Here is a 26964-nt window from a genome sequence, read left to right as displayed (position 1 = left end):
GGTGAACAGGTGTGAGGAAGGGCTGTAGGGTCACTATCTCGCTCAGGTTGGACCTAGTAATTTAGCTGAACTGAGGGATTTGCTCCTCCCTGCTAAGACAGGCAACACAAAAGACCTAACTTGAAAGCAGAGAGGGAACAGAGGGCTACGGACAGTTTAACTAAGATGAAGGAGTTCAGTTAGCCAAAATACCCACTTTGATTAGTCTTTACACTTGCTCTAATTGAGCATGCATGTGTGGGAGTCCTTCGCTTGTGCGTACCGCGCTGTTAAGTTTGTGCCTCTGCGCATGTGTGCTGGGCCGTCAGTGTTTGAGCGTGTATCAGGTTGTTGTTTTTTTATGTTGTAAAACTCTCCCTCCCCTCCACACTCATTCCGCTCTCAAGACTGAATTTGCTTGTCTTCTCAGCATGAGTGTTTAATCTTTTCAGGCCGTTGAATCGGCCCAGTGAATGAGTCCCCAGCCCCTTCTCTCTAGGAGCCCTGGAGATTATTCTAAAGCACTAATCGTTGAGCAAACACAGCAGTGCTCTCCCATTCCCATTCTACACAGGCCACAGTATAGCACAACTTCTTCTTTCACTTCCCCTCACGTTTTACGCCCTGTGTAGATTTTTTGCTTTTTGGCGTACGTAGCCTAGATTACTGCTCCTGAGAAACGGACCTCTTGACTCCCCCTTCATAGCCATGGTTAAAAATGCACTCTGCGGAGACTGAGAGAGTTTTTCTTATTTGTTCTTTTATAGCGAGAGAAGTGACATGTAATTTAGAGAGCATTATTTCCAACATTGTCCCCTGGAACCTTTTATGTTTGTGGGTGTGTTTGTTTTTTAATTAGATTGTCAGTGGGGAGAATCTGCCAGGCTTATATGATGGTGTCAATATCCTTGGATTTGGAGCTTCGTCAATATTGTCTGGCCCTGCCGCTACTAACCTGAACAGGCTGCTGGCATTTGGTGTAAAATAAATAGAGTGATTTGTCTGTTTTGTTTTCTCCATATCTCCGTCGCCTCCAAGAGAAGTTTTATTTACACCGCTCTCCATTTGATTTTGCGTGGTATTTGCTTTTTTGCCAGTTGTGGCCTTGCTGTGGTCTGTGGAAGTCATGCTGGATGTGAACCCGGTGGTCCTTTGAGTCACTTTATGGTCATGTAGTGTGGAAACGTCTCTCCGGTGATGGGACAGCCTCACATAGCTGTCCGATTTCACACAATAGACCGGCAGAGTTTGGACTCTGTTGTTGACAAATGTTGTGCATCTATCTATTAACTGCCAACTACACTATTTGTTTTATAGCGTCTCCCAATTCCCAAAGGAAAAATAATTTGCACACTTTTTTCTTCCTTTACCTCTAACTTTCCTCTTCTCCTTTCCTCTCCTCCTCACAGAGAAAGCTGCTGGCCATCTACCTCCACAATGACGACAGTGTCCTCAGCAACGTCTTCTGCTCCCAAATGATGTGTGCTGACTCCATCGTCTCCTACCTGAGCCAGAACTTCATTACATGGGCCTGGGACGTCACTAAAGAAGCTAACAAAGCCAGGTACTAAAGCCAGTCAGCCCGATGGCTTTTTGATTATTTTCTGGGGACTTTCTGGAGCTGCAGGATTTTTTTATTCTTTTGTTGTCTCGCTGTCTTTACTCAATATCACAGTCGTGGTGTAAGTACAGACACAACTTAATTTAATACACTTTTTTCCCCACAGGAATTTTATAAAATGTAATTATTTTTAATAAGCGATTTCAGAGCCTAAACGCCATGACTGAAGTAAAAGTACCCTCTGTAGCAGTTTCATTTGACACATCTACATGCTGTGGACATATAATATTGATACACTTTGAGTGCACTGCCTCTGCCTTAAATACAACTTTGTTTCATTTTCATTGACCTGTGCGAGAGATTAATACATTTAACAAGTCTAGTTTTAACAAGTCATCAAATCAAGTACTTAAATCTAAAAACAGAGGGAAAAATATAAATGATTACTGATCTCAAAATGCTATAGTGCGCAGATTCTAACTAATTCAAGTTGTATTCCCACGTCTCTGAGTCTCACATTGACGAGACAATAGGCTAACTAAAACTAAATTGCCCTGAAAGACGGATTATTTCCTCTGGACTTGAACCTATCACAATCATACTTTAGTGTTGAATTTTGCCGACTGTAAAGTTAAGCAGAGCAATAACTGAACCTCTCCGGCCTGACTGCATGCTTAATCCTTATGTTTTATTTATGTGTGACTTTCTGTCTGCAGGAGTGGACTGTTTGCATAGTCAGTTGTATTTCATAAAGAGGATATTGAATGTATTTCAGTAGGAGAGCAGCTTGATTGTGTGCAGGGGGCTCTGAGAGTTGGCTGTTACTATCTTGCTGTAGTATCATTTTCTTTGCCCAGTCCTGTTACTTACAGTTTTGTATATATATAGTTATTAGAATTTTAAGCCTGCAAAGATTAAATAGATGAGACCTTTTTCATTTAAGTGTTAACAGCTAGCTTTTAGAATTTCATCTTAAATGTTCGTCTGAACAGAACCTCATTCAAAACATAAACAGCGTTTCAAAATATTTTAGCATTAGTGTGCACATGTCCTTAATTGCTGGCATTCAACACTCACTCACTCCCTGTATCTCTGTCTGCTCATTCTCTCTTCTACTTCATTCTCTTTTTGAATTTCTGAGGTTGCATGCTAACAAAAGGCGTTGTGTTTGCATGGTGAGGCCCCTGATTGGGCAATCTTGACTAAGCTGTCTGAATAGAGGGTCAGTGGGAGACGAAGGACTCCCTTGGAGTCCAAACATCTCTATCTTCCTATTTATGCTCTGCTGCAGCTCCAGCAGTGTGTGTTGGTAACTGGCAGGTCCATGCGGCACCTGTTTATTACCCAGGTTGTCTTACTGCCACGGATACTTTTAGCTAGATAGTAAACTTTGTAACTGTTGTGGAAATTCATGCAACATTTAATTGAGTCTGCACTTTGTTAGACAGTCGGATCGTATGCAGGTTGATATGTGGAGCTGTGGAGAGGTGGAGTTAAGAGTGAACCTGCTGAGGGTTTGATTGGTTTGCTCATTAGCATTGTGACCAGAGAAAGCCTCATTTTTCTTGCCGCTCGCCCTCATCTAACGTTACATTTTTTCCTTATACCTCTCCTTTCTGATCCTACCTTCTTTCTTTATTTCCCTTCTCTTTATCCCACTACATCAACTCTCTCCCCAGAACCCTCCGAGTTAAGCCTGCCCTCTGGTAGCAGCCGTTAAAGAAAGTCTCACACCCTGACCTCACCCCTCCATTATTTCTTTTAAGGAAACCCTCCTTCCTTCATTCCACTCTCCTTTCTCTCCTATTGGCCTCCTTTGCTTTTTGCCCCAGCTGAGCCTTTTTATTGCACATTAAAAGGCAGGCAACATCTGGAGCTTTTCATCACACACAGCTAGTCACAGCTTTGCTGCTAACGCATGCATGCACATGTGCACACTCGCTCGCTCACACATACACTGCCTCTCTGCATTCTCACGCTCTCTGGTTGATCCAAAGTGACTGCTGATTGGCACCAATCACACAGGCTGCTAGAAAAGTAACCTGATTGTGTGTTTGTGTGTGATGAACCTGCTGATATTGGAATGTGCCTGTTGCTGTGCTCTGTATTCTCTCAGGCCTCCCAGTTAAATGATTAATTATGCATAAATGCAGTTCAGCTGATTGGATGCCAGTGTAATTGTCACCCATGGGAAATGAATCTGATATAAAGTACTGTCACTGAGGACGGTAAATATTGGAACTACCAGTAGATAAACACACTGAAAGTAGATCATTTTGTGTGTTTGTGTGTGTCATGCTTTTTCAAATCTATTACACATTTTATTCAATGCTAACATACCTGTACAAGTACCAGCATAAAGTAAACCACAGTGACTTTATTTTATTTGAATCCTTTCTATCATTAACAGCATATTACAGTCCAGTACAATGACCCAGCAATACAGGTGTTCATGTAATGACCTTTTGAGTGCGAGTCGGTGTCTAAACCTTTAACATCAGGGACAAAACCAACGTGCAAACTCGCTCCGTACACTTGACTTCTTCTCTTGACATCCTCTTACGTGAAAACATGACTGGCTTAGAGCGAGAACAAAATGTCATTTTCGAATCAAAACACGTCCACTTTCGCTCTGAAACAAAGTGTGTATGACACAGTGAGCTATCAGAGCATCCGGTTCCCATACAGACTCCCGTACAGGTGGCTGGCAAAAACATTCCCTGCAGTGCTACTGTACTAACCTGACTCATCAGCTGCTCAGCGAAGCAAATGTCAGGTCTAACCAGTCTACTCGCATCTTCACGCTCCACTTTGATGTGAAGAAATGCGAGGTGACAGTCCAGAGAAACATTAACTCTTTTCGCTGTGTGGATGTGCAGCGAGAGACGGAGATGGGATTGGTGACAAATTAGAAGCTGTCAATCACATTAACTATCAGAGCAGAGTCTTACACCCACGTAAGCTGCGAGGTCCAAGCAGGTGTTTCCTCTACGTTTAGTTACCCCTGCAGGACTTGAAGGCCACAGGTCTGGTATAGCCTAGGCTGCATTCTTCACCATGTTATGTTATGGCTGGATGAGACCCTCTGAACTGTTCACCTCAGTTCCTGCAGTGGCTTGACTTCCTCCTGCCTTCAGTGTTGTGTCCATACTTGTTCTCAAGGTGAATCCAAGTGCTTCATGTCCTGGTTACAGTATTTCTGTCATTCGTAGGTGCAGGATACATAGTAGGTTTAAATCAATGAGTTTTTATATTGGGATAATGATTATTAGTGTGGTGGACCCACTGACTTCCTTGAGGTAGATAGCAGAGCAGGTTGGCCTGTGTTTGATGGGAGATTTAAGATTGGGTTACCCTTCAAGTGAGTGTCCATTGTTCCCTGGCCTTTCATTACAGGTTAGAGTTTCCCTGTGGGCTATTGTTATGGTCTGTCTGGGTTGAGGTCTGCACAGGGACAAATGTCAGGACAAAATGATCAGCAGGATTTAGGGTACCCAACTTCTTCTATTGCAAGACGTGGGTCACTCAAAGTTCAACATTTTGAAAAGTTCAGTATAGGTGCTTTTCGACCAAGAACTTATCTTCAAAGATCTAAATGGTTCTTGTGGCCCATCGTAGTCTGCGTTTCTAAAGCAGCCTAAAGTCCCAGGAAGATTATGCAAGCAACTCAGGCCAATGACCTATGTAGAAGCAAAAAAATAACTGCACTGCATCACCAGTCCAGTAGGTGGCGTTAGAGAAGATGAAGGCCATACAACAAAGATGACGCCATAAAATGCACTGAATGGGCCGGTATCATTTCTGCGACAGTGCAGTTAGCCTGTTAGCATGGAGGAGGTTAAACTTGTGCTGTTTTTGATGGTGCTTTATTGCATTGCAATAAAAACCGTGAGCTTGCAGCTGCAGTCTTTTAAACATGGCGGGTTAAATAAAGCGCTGCGAGTACTTGACCTATCAGAAATGATCAGCACTGCAGGCCCCGTCCTGAAAGTTCCTGGACCTTTGGAAAGTACTACCCCCTGAGCAGGGACTTTTTAGGGGGTAAATCAATTACCCCGGAACTAAATTTAGACCCTGGTTCCTGCTATCGAAAGTTCCTCAAAAGGTTCCTAGTTCCTGGGGAAAGTTCCTGCTGTGGAAAAGCGCCTTTTGAGTCACATTCTTTAAACATCTTAAATTCAGGTTTTCTTTGCGTTGAGGTGCTGTAGCTTCCTTTATTTTGTACTCGTCTTTCAGTCTGTCATCCATTTTTTTCATTTACTGGTACGATTATCACTTTAAAAAGTCCCACAGTGAGCTCCAGCGTTCAGTTCCACACTTTGTGAAGCCTGCAAGTAGCTGGCTCAGCTTTGGCTTCATGTTTTAATGAGTTACACCCCCTCGCAGACCGCACGCCTTCCATCTCCTTCTTCTGACCCGCTGTCCCTCCATCCATTCCATTACTTCTCTATTTTACCAGCCAGTTATTAAAGTAGATCTTATTAAAAGGCAGGAGAAAAAAGCTAATCTATATTTGCATTCAGTCTATAGCAATTCATTAATATTATGACATTTACAGGGAGCTTGGTGGGGCCCCGGCTGCCTGCTACCCTTTTCCCTCTCTGAAATGTTAATTTAAAAAGTTCTGTCTTTGTAATGGAATAAGAAATCCTCTCTTGCCCTATCAATTCTGGGCGTCTGGTGAGGAATACTAATTCATCTACGGCTCCAATTGAGATAGCATGTCACTCTGATGGAATAAGAAAATGCAGAATTGGTTTTAAAGTCTTTAATGCCACGAGTTGTGCGCATTTCTCTTTTCTGCTGCAGTTAGAGAAATTGGTTTTGCCTCCTTTTTCATATCCTGTAAAAGTGTTTTTATGTTTGTTTGTGGTGTATTTTCTAAATAACAAGCTCTGAAATATATCATCAGATTAAAGAAAATATCAAGTTAGTTAAATAGGATTTAAAAAAATAAAATTTTATTTCCATTTTTTCTTTGTCTTCCAGACTACTCACCATGTGTACGAGGCACTTTGGCAGCGTTGTGACACAGACTATACGGACGTACAAGACAGACCAGTTCCCTCTTCTCCTTATAGTCATGGGAAAACGGACATCAAACGAAGTTCTAAATGTTATTCAAGGTAAAAACAACTTTATTGATTGTAAGAAATATGTATTTCTGTAATCAATAAATAATGTTGTACATTTTTATTTTTATTCTGATATATATATATATATTTTTTTTTTCTCTTTAGGCAATACGACAGTGGACGAGCTGATGATGAGGTTAATGGGTGCAATGGAGATCTTCACAGCACAGCAACAAGAGGACATCAAAGATGAGGTAAGGCTTAATTTTGAAATGGTCAGAGTTGAAAGTTTTATATTCATAAACTCAAAAGTAAGTGAAGTGCAGGAAGAAATTACGCTTACTTCTCCCTTTTTTAAACATTTTTTTGCCTGCTAGTTAATTTCACAGACACCATGCTGCTGTTAGTGTTGGAGTTGCGGTTGATCTCACTTTAAATCGGGTCTATTATCCTCTGTTCTGTCTCAGACCTCGTCAAAATGACCCCAGGTCTCTTTGGATTCAGGAAAATAATAATAAGATGCACAGTAACTTAAAAAGACGGTTTTGTTTTCCACTTGCGAAGACCTCAAGTAACAATTGAAACCATCTTAACCTTACTTTCATTATTTTAGCCTATGTCTGTAGCCACATTTAACAGTTGAGCATGTATTTGACACCCCGCTTAAGAGATAAATGGCAACATGCTGGAACGGATCTGACAGCATTGTTTCACTGGGGTGTACTCGTAATGACAAGCAGAGAACACTTAACCATTTCGCCTCACTCCTCTTCAGTGCTTGTTTAATGTGCCGCCTTCAGGTTTTTGAAAAGGTGCAGGCCTCAGACTGTGTGTCTGTCGGCCAACTCTTTGACTCCAGTATAGCGTCAACTAACACAACTGAGGGATACACTCCATACAAAAAGTGAGTGAGGGGGAAGTCTTTCATGTCATGGACAGGAATCTGGGACAGTAGGATTGAGGGGGGGGGGGGTTCTCTCTGACTGTTAAAGACTTTCACCTGAGCCTCTTAAACTCCTCCTGATCTGTGTACCCGGTGTACACACCATGTGTTTTTGTCCACACAGGTTTCAGACGGTGGAGCGATAGTTTCTTTTCTCTTTCATTCAAATGAGTTATGGAGGTTTAGCAATGACAGTTTCTTCATAGCCTAACAAGTATTTTTTAAATATATTTTTTTTATTCAGTTACTATTGCTAAGATTCATGTGATCAGATTCTTCCTCCTGTGAATCATGCATTCATGTGCGTCGGTCCGTGCCAGCTTTGACATTCTTTGTCATAGTCTCTCTTATTCCCACACTTGTCTCTCTAACATTGTCGTGCTTCATTTTTGACTACTGTATCTATAGATGACAGCTGTCAAGCCATATTAGCAATTTAATGGCTAATTAGTCAGTCAACCAAACAGCATCTCTAACAATGCTTTTATATATCAGTCATAGCTTTTCTAGTTGTGGGAACCGCAGTGAAGAAAGGATTCTCGTCTCACACACTCCCTGAGGGTTCAGCTACCACACGTCGGTGACTGACTGACTGAGTGACAGCTTTTTCCTTTCTGTTGTTATTATTGCTACAATGCTCTGCCTTCATTTGGATTTGTCACACTTGAAATAATCATTAATGACATGAAGCATTCAGAGTATGTACATGTGTCAGGTGAGACTGTTCTGCAGGTTCACACTTCAGGCTGAGTGGTTCTCTTTTGAACTCATATCGCCAGTGCGATACCCCGCGCACAGACACCAAAAGGATACTCTTCTCTCTCTTCCTTACTTTGATAAATATGAGCATGTCTTTCTACAAAAGCCACTTTTCATCCTGAAATCTTAAATGTTGTCTAAACACAAGCTGCTGTACAGGAACTTTGCTGAGATTAAACAGTCTAAGATCGGCAAAATTTGCATTTAAATCAGGACCTGGCTGATCGCAGGATGAGTAAATAACAATTAGAGCAGACTTTGGATGCCAGCTTTCACTTCTTGACAGTTTCTGATACTGACACTGTGCTGCGGACACATTTTACTTTGTTCTAAAAAAGGAATGACACTCGCGCCCTGTTCACACTACACTGACTTGATTCAGTACCTTACATTCTGTGTTGACCTTATTGAGAGTTGTGTTTGCTGTGATTTGTAGCTGTTTTAATATAGTAGCACACATGCTTCTTCTGTAATCTACTTTAAAGACAACATGAAATAAAGTCCTATATAGTCTCTTTACCCCTACATAAAATAATGTCTCTTTCCTTTTTGTTTGCTTTTTTGTGCTTCGAAAGCAGGAGACATTTTTTTTTCTTTGTCTTTCTTTTTTATGCCATCTGCGCAAAATAATTGAATTTTATTACAGAGTTTTTATAACTTCATGTATAATCATCCCAACAACAGGCTCGAGATCTGTCAGGAATAAGATTTGCGATGATAAAAGTGTAGAAAAGTTTTTTCTGAAAGCGTATTAATGTCTGATAATTACCTTTTTGCCTCTCGCCAGAAGGAAATACCTCGTGGAAAAAGTCACAAAAAGACAGCGTAAAAGATTCTAAGTGATCATGAAAGCATCATTTTCTATTGTGATTATTCACGCTGAGTACCATTAACCACATGATTTCAGTATATCCTAAATCTGACAGGACCTATCGCATCTCTAAGGTTTAGTCAACCTTGACACTGGACTAATTCCATCTTCACTGTAGCGGCTCTGAGGCAGCTCCCTTCCCTCTTCCTCCTTCCTTTCTTCTCCTCTTCCCCACTTCACCTTTTCCAAAGACAAACTCAGACACGAACGCAGACATCCACCCAACCTAGACATTCCTCTCTGACACGGACTTTTGTGTTTGTCTGGAAAAGGAGCAGCTGGACGGCCACATTGTGCATCCAACCAACCTCACTGACTCGCCACTCATTCCTATGGTTGTCTGTGTTTTAGCTTTATGTGGTTAGTAAGCGACTGACTGCTCACTGCAGGTTTAGTGTGTCTGTGTCTGTCTGCATCAGGGGCTATTTTTAGGTCTGGTCATTTCACATACATCTCATGTGAAGAGCAGTAAAATGAACCTATGTGCAGTTTTGGCCAAGTTTCAAACATGCTTTTCTTTTAAAGAAATCTGCAACACCTGGTTCTAAAATCAAACAGAAAGTAAAATAATCTTGCATTTATAACTTCTGACCGCTAATATAGGAGTTTCTTAGCAGCACTTTCAGACAGCACAGTCTAGCCAACATATAGATGTGGACAATCTGTTGCTTTTGTCCTCTAACGAGTCTTTAAAATCACGTGTTTGAGCAGAGACATAATGGATGAACGCCACTACATGCCACTCATGCACACAAGGTCATTCAAGACAGATGATGCGTTCAAAAACATTTTACTACAGTACAAAACGAGTCTCAAACATGAACTACTGTGCCACTTGTTTGCGTGACTCGGGGCCAGTCTATTGATCGCAGCCACTTTTGATGCTTTTGTCCCTCCCTTGCCATTCTTTTACAGTTTCCTTTCAATGCTCGTCTATTATGCGGGCCAAAAGCACAAATGTATCCTTTGCATTTTCCGACTGAATACAACAATGCACACTGTGCTTTTGCTTAGCCGCACAGTAGCCCTCTGATCGTCACAATAAGCTTACTTTGCCATATCCGGACTGGCACACAGCATGGGCCTTCAGAAAATAGAAAACTAATGGCCGTGCGCTGTTAACACAATGAACACTCGTCTTTAGTCCCAGTCTTTATAGAACACTTTGTAGCCACAGCAGGTAGAAAGAGAAGGGCCGCCTGTCCCCTTCCCTCTGTACAAACAGGAAGAGAGAGGCAGAGTGAATGAAAGAGAAAGGGACGGTGAAACTGAGATGAGGAGACATAAAAGAGGCTCCGGCTCTGGTCACAATGAATTCCCCTCTGTTGCTACTCTTTCATACCTGGTGTTTGTACGTAACCACACATGACATGCTGCATTTTCTGCCCGGTTCTTTCTGGCTCTCAAACACCCGGCACCTCAGCTTAGATGTTTTGTGCTTGTGCGTACTTTATTATGTTGTTAGTAAATGGGCCCCACTTTCTTTCTCTCTCTCTCTCTCTCTCTCTCTGCACAGGACGAGCGAGAGGCGAGGGAGACGGTGAAAAGAGAACAGGACGAGGCCTACCGTGTGTCTTTAGAGGCTGACCGCAAAAAGGTATTTTCAAAATAAAACAGTGAGCAGCATGTTGTTGTGTTCTGGACTATAAATGTAGATGATGTTATTTTTAATGTGTTTACCCGAAAAACCACAAGTGCCACTGCTTCTACGATTTTGTACGGGCAGGTACACCTGGCTGTAGATATTCTGCTTGATATATTTATGATGTTAGACTGATTTTACTTGTTATTTCATGTCTTTTATTGTATAATAGTCATGCATTCTGTGTTATGTTTGTATGTATGGCTGCTCATTGTTTGTCAGAAACTTTGTTAAGTTGCTGCTGGCTGTCTTGGCCACGACATGTTTGAAAAATAGATTATTAATCTCAAGAGCTTTTTTCCTGGTTAAATAAAGTTTGAATTAAAAATAAAAAACATTTTTCAGTAATTAATTTTCCTAATAAAACCATTAGCTTAATTTCAGTTGTGCCGCTGTTTTGGAAATTAATGCTATTAAGCATACAAGTACAAATATATCAAATAATACAAGACAATAACCCAATGGCTGAAACAATTGATTAATTAATTAATTTATCAATCCACAGAAAATCAATTGGCAACTATCCTAATAGTTGATTAATCACTTAAGTACTAACTAAAAATTTACCGCAGCACTTTAGTTCAAAGAAAAACTTAGCAGCCTGGGGGAAACATAGTAACAGTCCTCATCACTGCTGTCACTCTGTGTTTTGACTTTAATTCTGCTGCTTGATTAAATTACTATGTTTGTTTTTCAGAGAGAAGTTCAGGAGAGAGAAGAGGCCGAGCAGGTCCGCCTGGAACAGATGAGAAAGGAGCAGGAGGAGGAGAAGGAGGTGAGAAGAGCAGCCGTACACACGTTAAACACACATTAAACACACATCATGCAAATGACCTAAATTAATATTCCAGTTTAATCAGCGCGAGGCTGAATGGTGATATGTTTTGCCTGCGCACAATGACTGCGCCATAGCGCTGTTGTTGTGTTTTTTTTTATCCGTCTCGCTCTCACTTCACAATAATGAGTCAATTAGATTGTGGTTTTGGTGAAGCCTGCCAGTCAGTGAAGCGTGGGTAGTGTGGGGAACAGGCATGCAGCCATTTCAGAACAAATAAAATATCCTAATTACAATGAGACCCATCCCTGTGAATGCCACCTGACATACACACAGTTATTGTTCTATTTTACTGCTTTACATTAGTACGGCATACAGCCTCAAACCCGAGTGAACAATAGACGGAGGCAATACACACACATAAAACCTGAGCAAACACACACATGTTCACATGAAAACAATTATTGAGATGGGAAGGGGGTGCAAACATAGACACACGCACACACAGGCGGACACTGTCATGCATGCAGGAAAAACAATAATTGTCTGCGAGGGTAGCACCAATGTTGTAATACAGTCTATAGTAATACAGTGTAGTCCTCGCTGATTGTTTGCTCAGCAGCAGAGAGCCTGAGGGCACAGAGAGGTATTGGGTGACCTGGCCCGCTCAGGTGATTTGTCACTGAAGTTAAACAGAGAACAACAAAAGAGCCCCGGGCCCGGCCTTCTTAATTATATCACTGTAGTCCACTAACTAAACGCAGTGTGCACGCTTGTGTTTTTTAAACAATAGCCACTATGGCTCTGTGTTTCCTACTTATATCAGTTTTCTGAGGCTCAGTGGTTTCCATGGTGCCTCCTGTGCTAACACACCCAGGTCAGGCTTATGCTACAGTCCAGATATTCATAAGTATGAGAGCTAACAGCAGCTGCTGGACCCGGACAATCACAACTGAAGTTTCTTTGGAAGACTTGTAATGGAAAATTCATGCCGTTTTGTTTTAACACAAGATAAGGCTTTTTGTTATGTGTACTTATGCTTCTGATAAGCTTACGTCCCCAGTTGCACTGAAATAAACGGGGATTTTGCATTGAAGAATTTTTTAGATTTGTATTACCTCCAGTTAACCTACTTATTGATTCCATTCTTGGTCGACTCCACTTATTGCTTCACTTAAGTTTTCTTTTTCCTTTTTTTTTGCCTTTTCTGGCTTTAATTAGAGCCGTGGTTCTCAAACTTTTTCTGTCAAGCCCCCCTTTGGAGAAAGAAACATTTCCAGCCGTTTGATTGTCGCTGTTTATAAAGCTTATAAAAAGGTGCAGATGTCATCTGGTAACAATCGATTTATCGTTTTGATCGCTACGTTATTAATAACAGCCCTCGTGCACACGCGCCTCACGTGCTGTTTTGAATTGCGAGAGAAAATATTTAACTTTTTTAACTTAATGAAACTTAATGAAACAGACTGCTGATGAAGGCAGTCAGGAAAGCAGACAGAGAGACAGACAGATAGAGGGGGGCGGGGCCAGCAGCTGTGCAGAGAGCAGAGGTGCAGGTGTGTTGGGGGAGTTAAACAAAGCAAAGTGATCAGATTAAAGTAGATTGTGAATTAAAACTTAATACAATGAAGAAAAGAGTACAATTAGAGTGTGGAAGTCTACATGTGCTTCTCACAGAAATCATTGACATATGCGAGGGCAATGCATTTGTGTACCGTGCCACTCGAAAATGAGTCCGGGTTGTCCGACGTCAAAACATAGTTCAGCCTGCTACATTTTGCAAACGAAAAAAACCCCACACAGGAGCGGTGGCGCCCCACAGTTTGAGAATCACTGAATTAGAGAGAGAGAGGACAGTGGATATTTTCGGAAACAGGGGAAGAGAGAGCGGGGATGACACACAGCAAAGGGCTGACGGTGGGATTCGAACTCAGGGCTGTTGCATCAAGGACTGTAGCCTCTGTATGTGGGACGTGTGGTTTAACCGCTGAGCTAAGCCGGCACCCCGTCTTATAAGTTTTCTGATATTAAAGAAAAAACATACATAGGAAACAAAACAGTTTATAGATTAGTAATGATAAACATTTAATAAACATTTTACAATGATTCACTAGCTACAAGTCAGCAAGCAAAATAACAGAGGAAGACAAAAAAAAATACAAGGGTAACAATAAACAACAATCCCCTTTTTTTTAATATATATATATATATATATATATGTATACTGTATATATGATTTATTTTTCAACACCAAAAGCAAGAACAATATAATACACAGACAGTTTCATGTACAACTGAATAAATGAAATAAGAGCTAATTATTAGTCAAAGTGCGTCAGTTTATTTGATAGTGAGAGTTTTACCATTTCTTCCAGCCAAATATATATTTAATTTAGAGAAAAGGTGTCTAAATGTATGTAAACTTATTCAAGAAAATATGTTCATCTTAATTTAATATCAGCGTTTACCTTGTGCTGCTTTTCTGTTTTTTTTGCTCACTATAAACAGCCTCCTCATCTCCTTCAATACAGATCAGTAGATTTAGTCTGTGACAGGATATTGGGACTCCCCAGCCTCTATTTGATGGAGTCATTCACCGGCAACAGAAATTAATTTACTATAAAAAGTCAAATATTTTATCATGAAACCATTCAAGTTGAATGAGCCTACATGTGAGTGTTTTTACCCAGCCTTTTTTGTTTTATTTTATTATTTTATTTTGTTGTTTACTGTTGTTTTTGGTATCTATCACTCTGTATGAGAGAAACTGCAGACACAACCAAAACATGAGTTTCCACCAGAGAGCGGACAATGCTACTGGGAATCCTCTCTCTGTGTTTTTGGGTGAATTGGGGGAGGGGTAGCAGTGTGTATGCGTCTCATGTGCCTTTGTAGTTTTACTTTACTATTTACCTCCTTCAGGGGGTCTTAGCATACAGTTGTGTGGCTGTCAGGTGCACCTCTCCCCTCCACCCGTCGTCTGTTTGCTTTCTGTGGTTAGCCGAGCGGAGCTGCAGAGGCACATTAATGGAAGGAGATGCTTCTGCTTATTTGTGTGGAGCGGCCTGCGCCCGAGGCTCGACCAGACGCGTGTCCCGTGGTTTCTTTAGGGACGCTACCTCTCACTTGTGTGGGTTTTTATGCTTGTGCCTGTGGTTGACTGTCTGCATTTGTACGCCCTCCACCATACACACACTCCTTTGTGTTGTGTGTGCGTTTGTAAGTTTGTCCCCGGGGGCCCCTTTAACTCAGTCAGCATCAGCTCCTGTACCTGAGGGAGCTGATGGCGGAGCGGCACGCGCGCTTCCCTGCCCACCCAACACCAGAAGCTGCTAATGAGCTACTGTTGTACACTCTTATGAAATATAATTGCATTATGGTGTGTAAATAAAGCCGGGGCGTGTTGTCACAGCATATGCTCCCCGGCTGGCCAAACAGGAACAACAAGCTGGGGGGAGGAGGAGGTGAGGGGCAGGAGCAGAGCGGAGAGGGAGGCTCAAGGGAGCAGCTGAAGCGCGGTTAGCTGATTAGCTTAGCTGAGGAAGATGACTGTTGATGGTTGACTTGTGCAGCATAGGTCACTCTGATGTAGACAGTTAAACAAATTGTTTGTCTTTTACAACAGGCTCTAATGAAACTAAAGTAAGTCTAAAGATGTTCTACTATCTGAGGTAGACACTGAGATTTTATGTTATATAACAGACTGCGCAACAGCAAGAGAGCATGAAACCCCAGGTTTTTAGCATTCTGAAACTCTTCCTTCTAAACTACATCAGGCTGTAGGGAACAGGGTGAGAAACTGCAACTACATTCTCAAGACGATGATCTTTTACTTAGTTGGAGGACAGTGCTGAAATCAGACTCTAGGCTCTAGTGATATGATCTTAAGGATCTTAGTTTCATTCTCTTTGGCGGCACCTAATCGCAATGAACAGTAAATGTGGGAGTACGCTTCCAACAGGCCTGTTTGCCTTCATCTGAGCGTCAAATTTGTTTCTTTTTCTTTGGATTTTCACTCATTTTTGAAGTTGTATCTGTAGTCATCGATCTTTTCTTTGTTTGTTCAGCCATAGTAGATTACTGTTTACTCGCGACACTTGCAAAGACCGGAAAAGCAGCTGCTTAGCTCCGCCTACCCTCTCTGGCAGACCAACCACTGCTGGGTGATGGAAAACGCGTCACTAACTGGGCGCCACTTTTCAGTTTCACCTCTGACACCCAGTCTGTAATAATACTATATACAGCAAATGCAAAGGCTTTCATCAGTGGGCCTCATTTGGCGATAGATAGTGACTTCAACATTTATTTACATGAAAATCTTCCAGATTCTTACTTTAATCTCTGGGTTTAATCTACTTTAAACACAGAGAATGGGATTATTTTTATAAACATTATTGAGTCTTAGATATATTTTTCTTGTACTCTAGAGGACTTTGTGTTCGGTTTCTGGTTTATCTTCTCTCATTCACTTATTGAAATAGTTTTGTTATTGTGTATCTATCACTATGCTGTTTTATATTAGCTATAATACATAAGCTAAATGAAAGTGTTTTTTAATGTGGTAGGTATTTACTAGAATCCCTGCTTTTGTTCTTCTTTTACATCATCTCTGAATTAATCTAATTTGTTACTTGTTTGTTCTGGTCACCTGTCACAACATTACTCATTCTGCTGTCTGCTGACAAACTGTAAAATATGGAGACTTTGTGATGCTAATAGGCCTGAAAAAAAGCATTGCAGCACCAGTAAAGACAGCTGCATCTCAGCTGCACCTGTATGTAAACATCCCTGCCTTCACTCAACACTGCGAATCACTGCCGCGTCTAGAAGAATTGTTTACGCTGTACATTCGTCTTCAATTTAAGTTGATTAATTTTCTCCCATTAGTATGCAGAGAGTAGAGTGTAGTCGTCATTTTGTGAAGTGAGAGTTTGAAGCTTGTGTCTGCGATGTCTTCACCTACATTTGTGCAGTGTGATCAAATTAAGTCATGGTTTGTATTTCCTCTATTAACAATGAAATCCACCTTTTAGCAGTATGGCCATGAAGCATAATATAAATCTGGGTTTATCGGGTGTCTTCACAATAATCAATGTGCTGTTCTGACCAAAATACTGGGTTTTCTTTCCACCCCTTCTCGCAGGCAATCCGCTTGTCATTGGAGCAGGCCCTACCGGCAGAGCCCGACGAGGATTCAGTCGAGCAAATCAGCAAACTGCGGATCCGCACACCAAGTGGCGAGTTTCTGGAAAGGCGTTTCCTGGGCAGCTGTAAGCTCCAGGTCCTCTTCGACTTTGTGGCCTCTAAGGGATACCCCTTTGAAGAGTTCAAGCTCCTCACCACCTTCCCTCGTAGAAATGTGAGTGTCATACTTACTCTCTCACTTAGGAATCAAACACGTTTACAGAATAACCAACCCCTCCTGCTTACGTGTCCAGTGAAAGGGCTTTAAAAGACCAACACATCTGATAGATTCAGAGGGAAAGACTAAGATGGGATCTCATTTCGAGCTGTGTTTCATAACAGTTCTCTGCCCACACAAACAAGTGCTAAATTGGTCCTAACTGCAGAAGAGTAGCAGCAGGTTATGAAGGGTTCTCGGCCACAGCTCACATCTCTGCTGGAGCGATCCATAGCTGTAATTGGCTTTTCCGTTCAGGCCGCGGCTGAACTTATAGCGATGGCTGTGAGCGGAGAGCAGCAGGGACAATAGTTAAGACAATCTGTTTTTTTCCTTGCTTTTGATCATCATAGTTTTTATTGTTTGTGTGCTGCAGCCGCACTGCTTTTGTTTACCTGTGAAGAGCAAACTGTTTATCCACCCACCTGCGCACATGTATTATTCAGCGCATATTAATTTGTATCAGTGCATTGTGAACACAGTACACTATGACTGTTAGGATACAGTTGTCAGCACTAACAGTGGTATTCTCTATGGCTCTTGGGCTGACGCCCCTGCACCACTCAGCCAGCTACAACCAGTCATTAGAGGGCTTGGTCGCTGAGCGAGCTAATGAGCACCATTTTAACTACCAGTTTAATTAGCCATGCTGCTGGAAACAAAAATGGGATTTCCATTAATCAAGAGAGGAGTTCATGGGGAGGGGTGTGTGGTGGTGGGTGTATAGAGGTGTGTGTGCGTGCATGTGTGTGTGTGTGTGTAGGCTTGCCCAGGCAGTGTGCCATTGTAGTCTGTAGAGACCGCCAGGGCACAAACACCTCAAACTAACACACACATTAACGCGTAGCTCACACTCTTCATTTCGTCACAATCACACACTTCAACACATGCACAAATATTTTCAAGCAAACACATGCCCCGCTCACAACTTTGTCACTTAAAGGATTCACAGTTGTCTCTTTATAATCAAGAGTAAACATGTGTTTGAGACAGAGATAAAGATGTGTCTGCATCGCAGATGAAATTCCGGCAAAAACAGGATGGGAGGATTAGAGGGGGAGAGAAGCGAGAGGAGGATGGTGACTGCAGAACTAGTGGAAAAGAGAACAGAGAAGACAAAAGCTTAAACAAAGAAAAGATTTAATCAGAGAAACAGTCGGAAAGAGAAAAGGATAGAGAAGACAAGTGGGGAAGATATTAAAAAGAAGAAGAGGGGAGATAATTCCAGAAAACAGAAAGGCGGGAGACTTGGGGAAGGAAGAGGGAAGCAGCTCGGTGCTAGTGCCAGTATGAGGCTGTGAACACAGGCCCCTGTCTAATCCTGCAGCTCTGTGTTGTAATTAAATGAGAGGGAGCATAGAAAGCCTCCATCCCGTCCAGACGCTCTCACTGTTGCTCTGCCAGGATCAGAGGATAGAGGATAGACCACTATTGCATTTGTAATACTGCACAACTGTTGAAACCTTCTTTCCCTTTTCTAGTTTTCAGCAGCTTTGTGCAGTGTCACTCTTTCTTTTGCTATTTCCCTCCGTCCCTCGTCAGCCTGCTTTATTTCATATCCGTACACTCCTGCTGTAAGACAAGTAAGCGGATCTACTCAATCCAACTTGGGAAAAAGTTTTGTCGAGCGCTTTTGGGTAAAACTACAACATAATTGACCGGGAGAGATGGCTGAAATGTGAATCAGAACGTCTGAACGCGGGTTTGTTCCCTTCTGTAAATCGGCTTTGAACACATCGAGATAAAACAGATTAGGTTCCTTTGATTCATCATTTTCCCACCTTCCTAAAGCTTTGCGGATAAGTGTCTATTAGTCTCCAATTTTTGGACCGTGTCTCTTCCTCAACATTTGTTATCAGTGGCTTATCTCTTCAGCACTACAGCAGGCCTTACACTGGCATCATTTGTACTAGGCTTAGCCGTGCTCAGGGAACTAACCCTTTCTCCGTTTCTCTGACTGTCAGCGAGTTTGAGGAAGGGGGGGGGGGGGGGGGGACTTTTAGTGTTTCAGTTTTCAGCTTTTCATTCAAGAATTTCCTTCTTTTTCCTTTGATACTTGTTGAGCGCAAATCGCTGTTGAAAGGCCCGAGGTCTTCTTCCTTCAGCTCGCGGTGAACATGTTTAGACTGCCAGTATAATAATCTGCTGTCGGCTCTTCCTGCCTGGCTGCTCGAAAGACACCCAAACACTGTCAAAGCAGCGTATTAGTTTCCCCACTGTGATACTGTACTCTACTTCACCTTCTCCTAATCCTTCTTCCAGCTCTGCCAGTGAGCTCTGAATAATTCTTAGACAAAACTTGAGATGCAGAAACAATAAACAATGGCACAGAAGAAGCTATGGGTCGTCCTGCGATAGATTTTACATCTGTTGTGCCGGTTGTGTTTTGCTTTTCTTGTCCTGATATCTGGAAGAATTCACAGGAAGGAGTGCGCTGGTTTATTTTAAAAGAAGTTACAATCAGAAAGCTGCTTCCTCTCCACTCTTCTAATAGTTTTCCCATAACCTGCAGCTTACAGTGCTGTGTGGCACTCTGCTTCATCTCTGAGCATGCAGGTGAAAGGTGGCTCCATCTAAGGCTGTGCGCACAGGCCAGTATCCCCCTGATCACAACCCCGAGATGTTTCTTGCTTATTATTTCTTCACTTGGATATTTAAGCTTTACTTTGCAGAATGATGCATGTGCAGATTTGACACCAGAAGGTTTTTACCTTCTAGGTAAGGTGCCTCTTTTTACATTAATCTGCTGCAGGGGGGTTTCTCTATGATCGACTAATTTTGAGATCAGCAAGTGAGCATACAAGCTGATTTTGTGGCATGGCATTGATCGAAATAAGACCCTCAACCATATTTGCATATTCTTGGATGTTTCAAGGAAGTAAGAGGAATAGATTTAACATTTTTAAGAGGTAATTGAAGTCAGAAGCAGTGTTTTCTTACATGTAGTCTAGAAGGAATCCTTCATGTTAAAAGCTGAGTTTAACCCTCAGGCTTTCTAAGCCCCCTCCTCACCTTCCTTCCAGTTTTCCCTCCCTCTGTCTCCTGTTTCCCTCCTCTTTCCTTCTCCGCCTGCCTCTCTTCCTCACAGCTCACGCTTGCAATTATACTATTGCTCAGCATTTCTGTCTTTCTCCATGTGCCTTTTCACTTTCTCCCCAAAATTCTATTTTTACTCCTTAAATAAAACCCCTTGCAACCATGTATTTTTAATTAGAAATTAGTACATCTTTATTTCATCTCTCGGGCTCTCTCTGTTCCTCTCCTTACCCGTTCCTCGTTTTCTGTGTCCCCCCCCTCAGTCCAACCTCCCGTCCAGCCTGTGTGCGCTGCGTTTCTCCCTTTGAAGTGCCGTATTCTGCTCTGTTCTTTTATGTTCACGCCCCGGCGCTACGTGCTGTCAACGCTCCTGGCAGCAGATAATGATCTCCCACTGCTTTTGTAATTGGCCAAATAAACACTTGACAACACTAGTTTAAAACAGACAAGTTATTTGGTTTTAATTAACATAGTAGGGCCTGTAATGGCTTCATTAAAAATGCGTTATTTCAGCTGCACGTTTGATTATGTTGGAAACGGACATCTTGAGGGCCTGTGTTTATTTTTCCTTTCTTTTCTTTCACGGCCGAGCGTTGCCGAGTGTTCGCCTCCTCTGTTATCAGTGTGTTTTTATTCTTTTGAATCGAGTGACTTACAATTGTGGTATTTGTTTTAAAACTTCACATTAAGAGCTAATTATGGGGTTTTAACCGATGAAATCTGCTGCGTGCAAATGCCAAATACATGGGGTTGATATTAGCCGATCGTTTTATGTCATACAATTTTTCATGGGGAAATAAAGACAAAATATCAAAGATTGCCGAGAAGCACCATCTGTCTTTTTGTTTGCTCCCAGTTTAAAAAATTGGCTTTTTAAAGCGGCGCCTCCAGATATTGTATTATCTCTTTAGATTTGGAGTTCAGTTCAGTTTTTTTTCTGTTAATTTGTGTGTTTTTAATTAACAACTGGAAAACCTCCTCTCCATAAAGGCTGTTTAGTCAGATGAAAACCTTTCAAAATTAATTTCATCTTTTAAAACAGTCAGACACTTCCCTGCTTCAGCCCATTGATTTGATTTAAATTGGCTGATGAAAATTATATTGACTCAAGGTTAAAAACAAACGGCAAAGCAGAGAGCTAGATTTTGTCTGTCTTATGTATGTATGTATGTATGTATGCATGGCTGTGTAGGCACAGGAGGAAAGAATATGGCTTAGGCAGAGCAGAGGAAAAACAACAGCTTTGTTTGTTGACAGATGCCTCCATGCTTATGGTCTGTTAATTGGATAACAATGTAAACAATCACCGATGGCGCCCGTCTCCTGTGTCAGTGTGGCATCTTGTTTCCCTACTTTCTTTTTCAGAGTCAGATGCTGCTCTCCCCCCGTAGTCTCTCCCTGGTGCACGACGAGCACAAACTCTCATCCCGAATTCACTATGAGCACACACACACATGCTTATATGAAGTCCACAGACACACACACACACACACCTGCTCCACCCCAAAGCCTCATTTACTCCTACCTGATGCTGTGGTGTCATAACAGCCTGTCGGGTTCATTAGCATGGCAGCCATTTGCGACGCGCTGCTCCTGAGGAGGGAAAAGGAACGCAGCAGCCCTGTTGGTCGTTTTCCCCACCGTTGGGATAGAATATGTTTGCAGCAAACACACACGCTCATAAAGACACACACACACCATTTTACTCTCTCCATGGCGTCTCGCTCCCCGCTGTGCTGTGAGGCAGCTGACTAGCTGAGGGGGCGCAGGGTTGATGTGGCAGCCCCACCCTGCCCGCGCCGGGCTCCGCGGGACCCTGCTGAGAAGTCAAGAGTCTAAATGACACGTTGAAATGAGGACAAGGAGATGAAAGACATGGAGTCAAAGACCGCCGACGTGTGCATGGTGTGACATTTCCAAACACCCATGGGAGATGGAGAGGTTGTCTGATGCCGATATGTCCTCCTCACCTTCCCCTAATTTACTTGCCTTCTTTTTTCTCCTTGAGCAGCCCGCGGTTCCGTACAGATTGTGTAGTTATCACAAGATTAAATGTGTAGATTGTTTTAATTATTTGAGTGTTTACTCATTTCAATGCGTTGAGTCTCAAATAACAGTTTTCCAGGCGCTAACATAGACTCAGTGTTTATTAGCATACAGCTGTGAGGTTTATCATGGTTCAGACACGTAGGATGTCTTTAATTGACTTTTCTTTATGACGTAAAGAAAAGACGAAAACAAAGAGGTATGTTCATTTATTAAAATTAGCACTTTAAATACTTGATTGTTATGAAACTATTAGGCATTATAGCGTGTTGTATCTCCTACAGAGGGTGAACGTGGGTCACTGTCATACTTCTTATTTAATTCCCTAGAAACCGTCTGTCTCAGCCCGATCGCTCTGCTCGTTGTGCAGGCGACCTTCACCGCGCTTGGCTTGACCTCTGACCTTCTACAGCAGGTACAGGGAGCCAGTTAATTATCCCGCTGTGAGGTTAGAATAGGAGCCCTAATCAGAGGGGCTGACGCAGCAGTCATCAGATAAGCCCAGGACACATCTCGGTGTCACACCACCTCGCCCGTACGGCCCAGGTGTTAGATTGGCCCGATGTAACACAACCCCTCCGGTGATTAGCTCACATAAGCTAAGAGGCTCACAGCGTCGGTGGGTGTCAGCGAGAGAGTCAGATTGTCCTGTTTAAAGAAAAAACACAGGTCATGTAAGCTAACTCGATCCCCTCCGATGTGGGTGGTACGGCTGTATTCCTCTGCTTTCAGACAAAAGCTGTTGTGTGGAGTTTTGAACACAGATAAATGTTTCTCTGCTCAACAACATCAGCTGAAATTAGTCTTTAGTAAAAACACAACACGTTTCTTTCAATAACCACTAGTCCCTCTCTCTGTCCCTCTCTCTCTCCTGTCCTGTTTGTTCTGGATCGGAGCCTTTTTAAGAAAACAAACCTGATGGTCCTCTCAGGGAAACAACACTCTCGCTGCTCAGATTACTGCTTCAACTTTTTTTTAAACATGATGTTAGAATAATACACACCGTACACACCCCATTCAGTGAACTCAGCAGTAAAGCTTCTCTGTGCTCCAGTCTGGACCTCGGGGCGCATGTGGTCGTCCGGGGATTTCACCATGACTGAGGCCTTGTCCTCACTAATAAAGACAAATCTGAATATCCTATTTAACAGATATTTAGTTTAAACTTGAGATTTTCAGATGTAATTTGCTCGTGTGGCATCGCCCCTTGTAGTCTGTCATACAAGTTGTCAGTGTTGTTGCTGACTTTGGTTATGGTAACTTGTGGTTTTAGGTATATATAGATACATTTGTCTCAGATAATTATATGCAAACTACTTTGATGATTGTCTTTTATACTAAACATTTGCTGATTCCATCTCCTCACATGTGATTATTTCCTGCTTTTCTCAGTTTGATCCTGTTGTAACTTTATAATCCTTGTGCCATGGGCTGTTGGTTGGACTAAACAATCAACTTAAAGATTACTATTAAATGACATTATATTGACTGAAAAATTAATTGGTTCCTTGACGCTCCTATGAGGAGTTTTTTTCTGGTTATGAAACAGACTTACTGGGAATCTACACGTAAGCGACAACGTAAGAGTCGCCGCAGCATCTATTTTGCAATCTTCACCGGCAAAGATGAGTCTCAAAGTCAGCCAATGGTAGTTGCGATTCCTGGCCATAAATAGGGGTGGCTGTGACGCTAGAAAGTGTGCGTGTGTATTTCTTAATTGTGCATAAGCTCTGTATTTATGTAGGATGTAGAAGTCAAATGAGAATAAATTAATAGGACTGGTATACCCAGATGTTGAGGAAGTGTACATATTCATTGCTCTTTCAAATTAATCTTGCCTGCTCATCAATAACTTCAACAGGAAACTGAAATCAAAGTTGGCCAAAGTGTATAGATCAAATGGTTTAACATGGATTCCTTGGTTGTGGGCATGTGTTTACATAGCAGCTTTCTACGCTTCACTGACGCACATTAGCGGGAAGAAATAGACTTGACGCATAAAACAAACGGCACAGCAGAAAATTACTCGCATGTTACGCCCGCCTCCCGGGCAGCATACGCGGCTGGTGGAGATTGCGGCATTGAACAGCATTGGAGCGGCTCTGTCCTGGCACACGCGTGTCAAAAATACACTTCAAATACGTTGCCTGTGTAGATTCCCCTTTAAATTAAAGTAGATATTTCAACAGAAAACACTTCACACATGTAGAGGACAAGATCATAAAAGAGATAGGAGGTGCCACATTGTCCATAGGGGTCACAAAATAAAAATTCCTCATGGTAGCTTAAACAAAATTGTCACAGATAAATCCTTTATAAAACAAATTCATAGTTGTGATCCCAGTTCAAAAGCCTTTGAATAAGTGATGGTCTAATTCGTCCCCTCTGTTTCCCCTCCACCTTGTCTCCTCTCAGATCACCCAGTTGGATCCAGGTTCCAACCTGCTGGAGGCCAAGCTGTTCCCGCAGGAGACGCTCTTCCTGGAAGCTAAAGAGTAGGAAGCGGCCCTCTGATAGCTGAGAGGACTGACTGACGGACTGATGAACTGGCTGGACACACACTAGTCACTGAGCATGGGCCTCACCAGTCTGGGCCTACAGTACACACACACACACACACACACACACACACCACACCATCCTCTCAGACGTACATAAACACACTGGCATGCACATCCAGTGACACACAAGTGCAAGTAAGCTTCTCTGCCCTCGGCCTGGTCGTGGAACCTGAACGCCCCGTGTACACGTGTTGCACAGAGGAGCAAAGACAGTATCACAAGCACACAGCCAAACATTCACCTCCCCCAGACCCCTCCGTCTCTCTCTCTCTCTCTCTCTCTCTCTCTCTATCTTCTCACACAAATCACGACTTCACGTTCCCAACTGCTGTGTCATGGTTTTCTCTCACAAACACAACACAGAACGATGACCGCATTGAGAGACTGAGTAGACAAATCTTTGTCACAGGAAAAAAAAAAAAAGAACTTGTTCCCCTTGTTTCCACATTCAGAACACCGAGGCTGCTTTTTTAGAACATGGTTTTTGTGTTTGAAATCCAAAAAATAAAAAAATGCTAAAAAGTGAAATAAAATAAACAGCAAGAAGAGATGTTGGCCTGGCAGAGGTCTGGGCTGTCTCACCTCCACCTGTATTTACCCCACCTAACCTTTCCAATCGCCCCTTCTACCAACCCCTGCGCCTTCTCCCACCCCTGCGCCCCCCAACCCCCCCACCCCCTCCGTCCGCCGTCTGCCGCGGGGACGAGAAGTGACGGGACACCTGCAGCGTCTGAAGTGCCCCCTCAGTCTCCGCTCTCCCTGGTTTTAACACCCACCGCTCCACACGCCAACGGATTGCTCAGTTTTCAGTTCTTTTTTCTTTTCTTTTTTTCTCTCTTGATCCTTTTTAAGTTTGATGCTGTATTAGTTTTAGTTTGATATACATTATATAAAATATATGAATATGAACATCAGTTTGTCTCGACCGGAAATCTTTTGAAACCAGCACGACACTCACACACAAACCTTTATTTTTAAGTGTTTAAACGATTGAAGCAGGTTAGAAAAGAGGGTCCCAAGTTTAAGGTTATCAAACCTGAAAATAAACACATTTTTATGTCATGACATTTCTCTCCGGGTATCAGAGGAAAATGCAGGATCACAGATTCCATTGAATGAACAAAAGCAAATAATTTGTTTATGTCGGGTGATTTCTTTTGTAAAAATTGTATATGAGAGTAAAAGAAGTAAATCATAAAGGTAGTTCTGTGAGACAGGCGGCAAGACATTTGAGCGATAAAACAAGAAGTTTACATCTCACAGAACTCTCAAGAGACCCTGAACACATCCAGTCCCGCCCATTTCCTCCTACTTCACTCTACGCTGATACCAAAGTTTAGTCATGCATATTCATGCCTCTGTTAGCACAGGCAGACCTTTTACGTACGTCTCCTAACAATTGCTTTAATATTCTCAATCACACACCACCTGGTAATATCAGCCACACACCGCAGCTAATTTCCTGCCTTCAGCGAGGAGAGATCACGCAGGCTTAGCCCTCCATCTGTAGCAGGGCTCCTCTGTCAGCTCGAGGCAAAGTTTGAGAACCCCAGCAGACCCCGCGTCACAAACAAACTGCTTCTGGAAAAAGAGGCCACTGAGGCAGGACAGGAATAGACTTGGACAGGGGTTCGGTGAGATGCATCATATTGCAATTTCATAGCATATTTGTTCTGGACACTAACTGGAAACTTGGAGAGAGAGGGATATAATGCAATGCTTTGTGTTCTGGGTAAACACATATTGGGGATGTTGCAGTGACAGTGTGGATGCGTAATAGACCGCCACATTTTTTAACTGTGTTTTTGCAAAGCCAGACAAACAACAAAGTTATATGCTCATACAGTTTTTTCCAGTGTAAATTCCTTCATTAAATATGGCCCTGAAAGCCACGCAGTGTTAGAAAAAAGGAAGCACGGTGAAGTGCTTTTTGTGTGTTTGGATGTTCATAATGTGGGACACACAGGTTACATCTTGTAAACAACAAAGATCAGAATATTCATGTGACAAAAGACCTAATTTTAGGTTTATATAAATTATTTTCCGGGGAGAAAATACGAAATTGTTAGATACTTAAAGTAATAATCTCGAAGATTTTCATGTAAATAAATGCCTGTTAAGTCACTATCTATCGCCGAATGAGGTAACACAGTGGTGATTGAGCCTATGCCTCACTGATGAAAGACTTTGCATTTGCAGTATATAGTATTATTACAGACTGGTTGTCTGTGGCGACATCCGTGGAAAAATCACAAGCGGCGCCCAGTTAGTGACGCGTTTTCTATCACCCAGCAGTGGTTGGTCTGCCAGAGAGG

At 42.3% G+C, this 26964-nt stretch overlaps 1 protein-coding gene across 1 annotated transcript in view; it reads left to right on the top strand.

Annotated features, from left to right (window-relative positions):
* faf1 (Fas (TNFRSF6) associated factor 1) overlaps positions 1-25554 on the top strand; it is a 61733-nt gene extending 36179 nt beyond the window's left edge. Inside the window, exons 13-19 of the mRNA XM_069679899.1 lie at positions 1389-1543; positions 6530-6666; positions 6781-6869; positions 10705-10785; positions 11528-11605; positions 16749-16964; positions 24504-25554. Coding sequence (XP_069536000.1) covers positions 1389-1543; positions 6530-6666; positions 6781-6869; positions 10705-10785; positions 11528-11605; positions 16749-16964; positions 24504-24587 — 840 coding nt within the window. The 3' untranslated portion in view covers positions 24588-25554. The remainder of the gene's footprint in view (positions 1-1388; positions 1544-6529; positions 6667-6780; positions 6870-10704; positions 10786-11527; positions 11606-16748; positions 16965-24503) is intronic.
* The last annotated feature ends 1410 nt before the right edge of the window (positions 25555-26964 follow it).

This window comes from Semicossyphus pulcher, unplaced genomic scaffold (genome assembly GCF_022749685.1).
Source record: "Semicossyphus pulcher isolate SPU_LCO1_2020_fin unplaced genomic scaffold, fSemPul1.0.p SCAF_4, whole genome shotgun sequence".
Taxonomy (NCBI): Eukaryota; Metazoa; Chordata; class Actinopteri; order Labriformes; family Labridae; genus Semicossyphus; species Semicossyphus pulcher.
The sequence above is the reverse complement of the archived record's forward strand: the minus strand, read 5'-3'. Positions and strand labels throughout refer to the sequence as shown.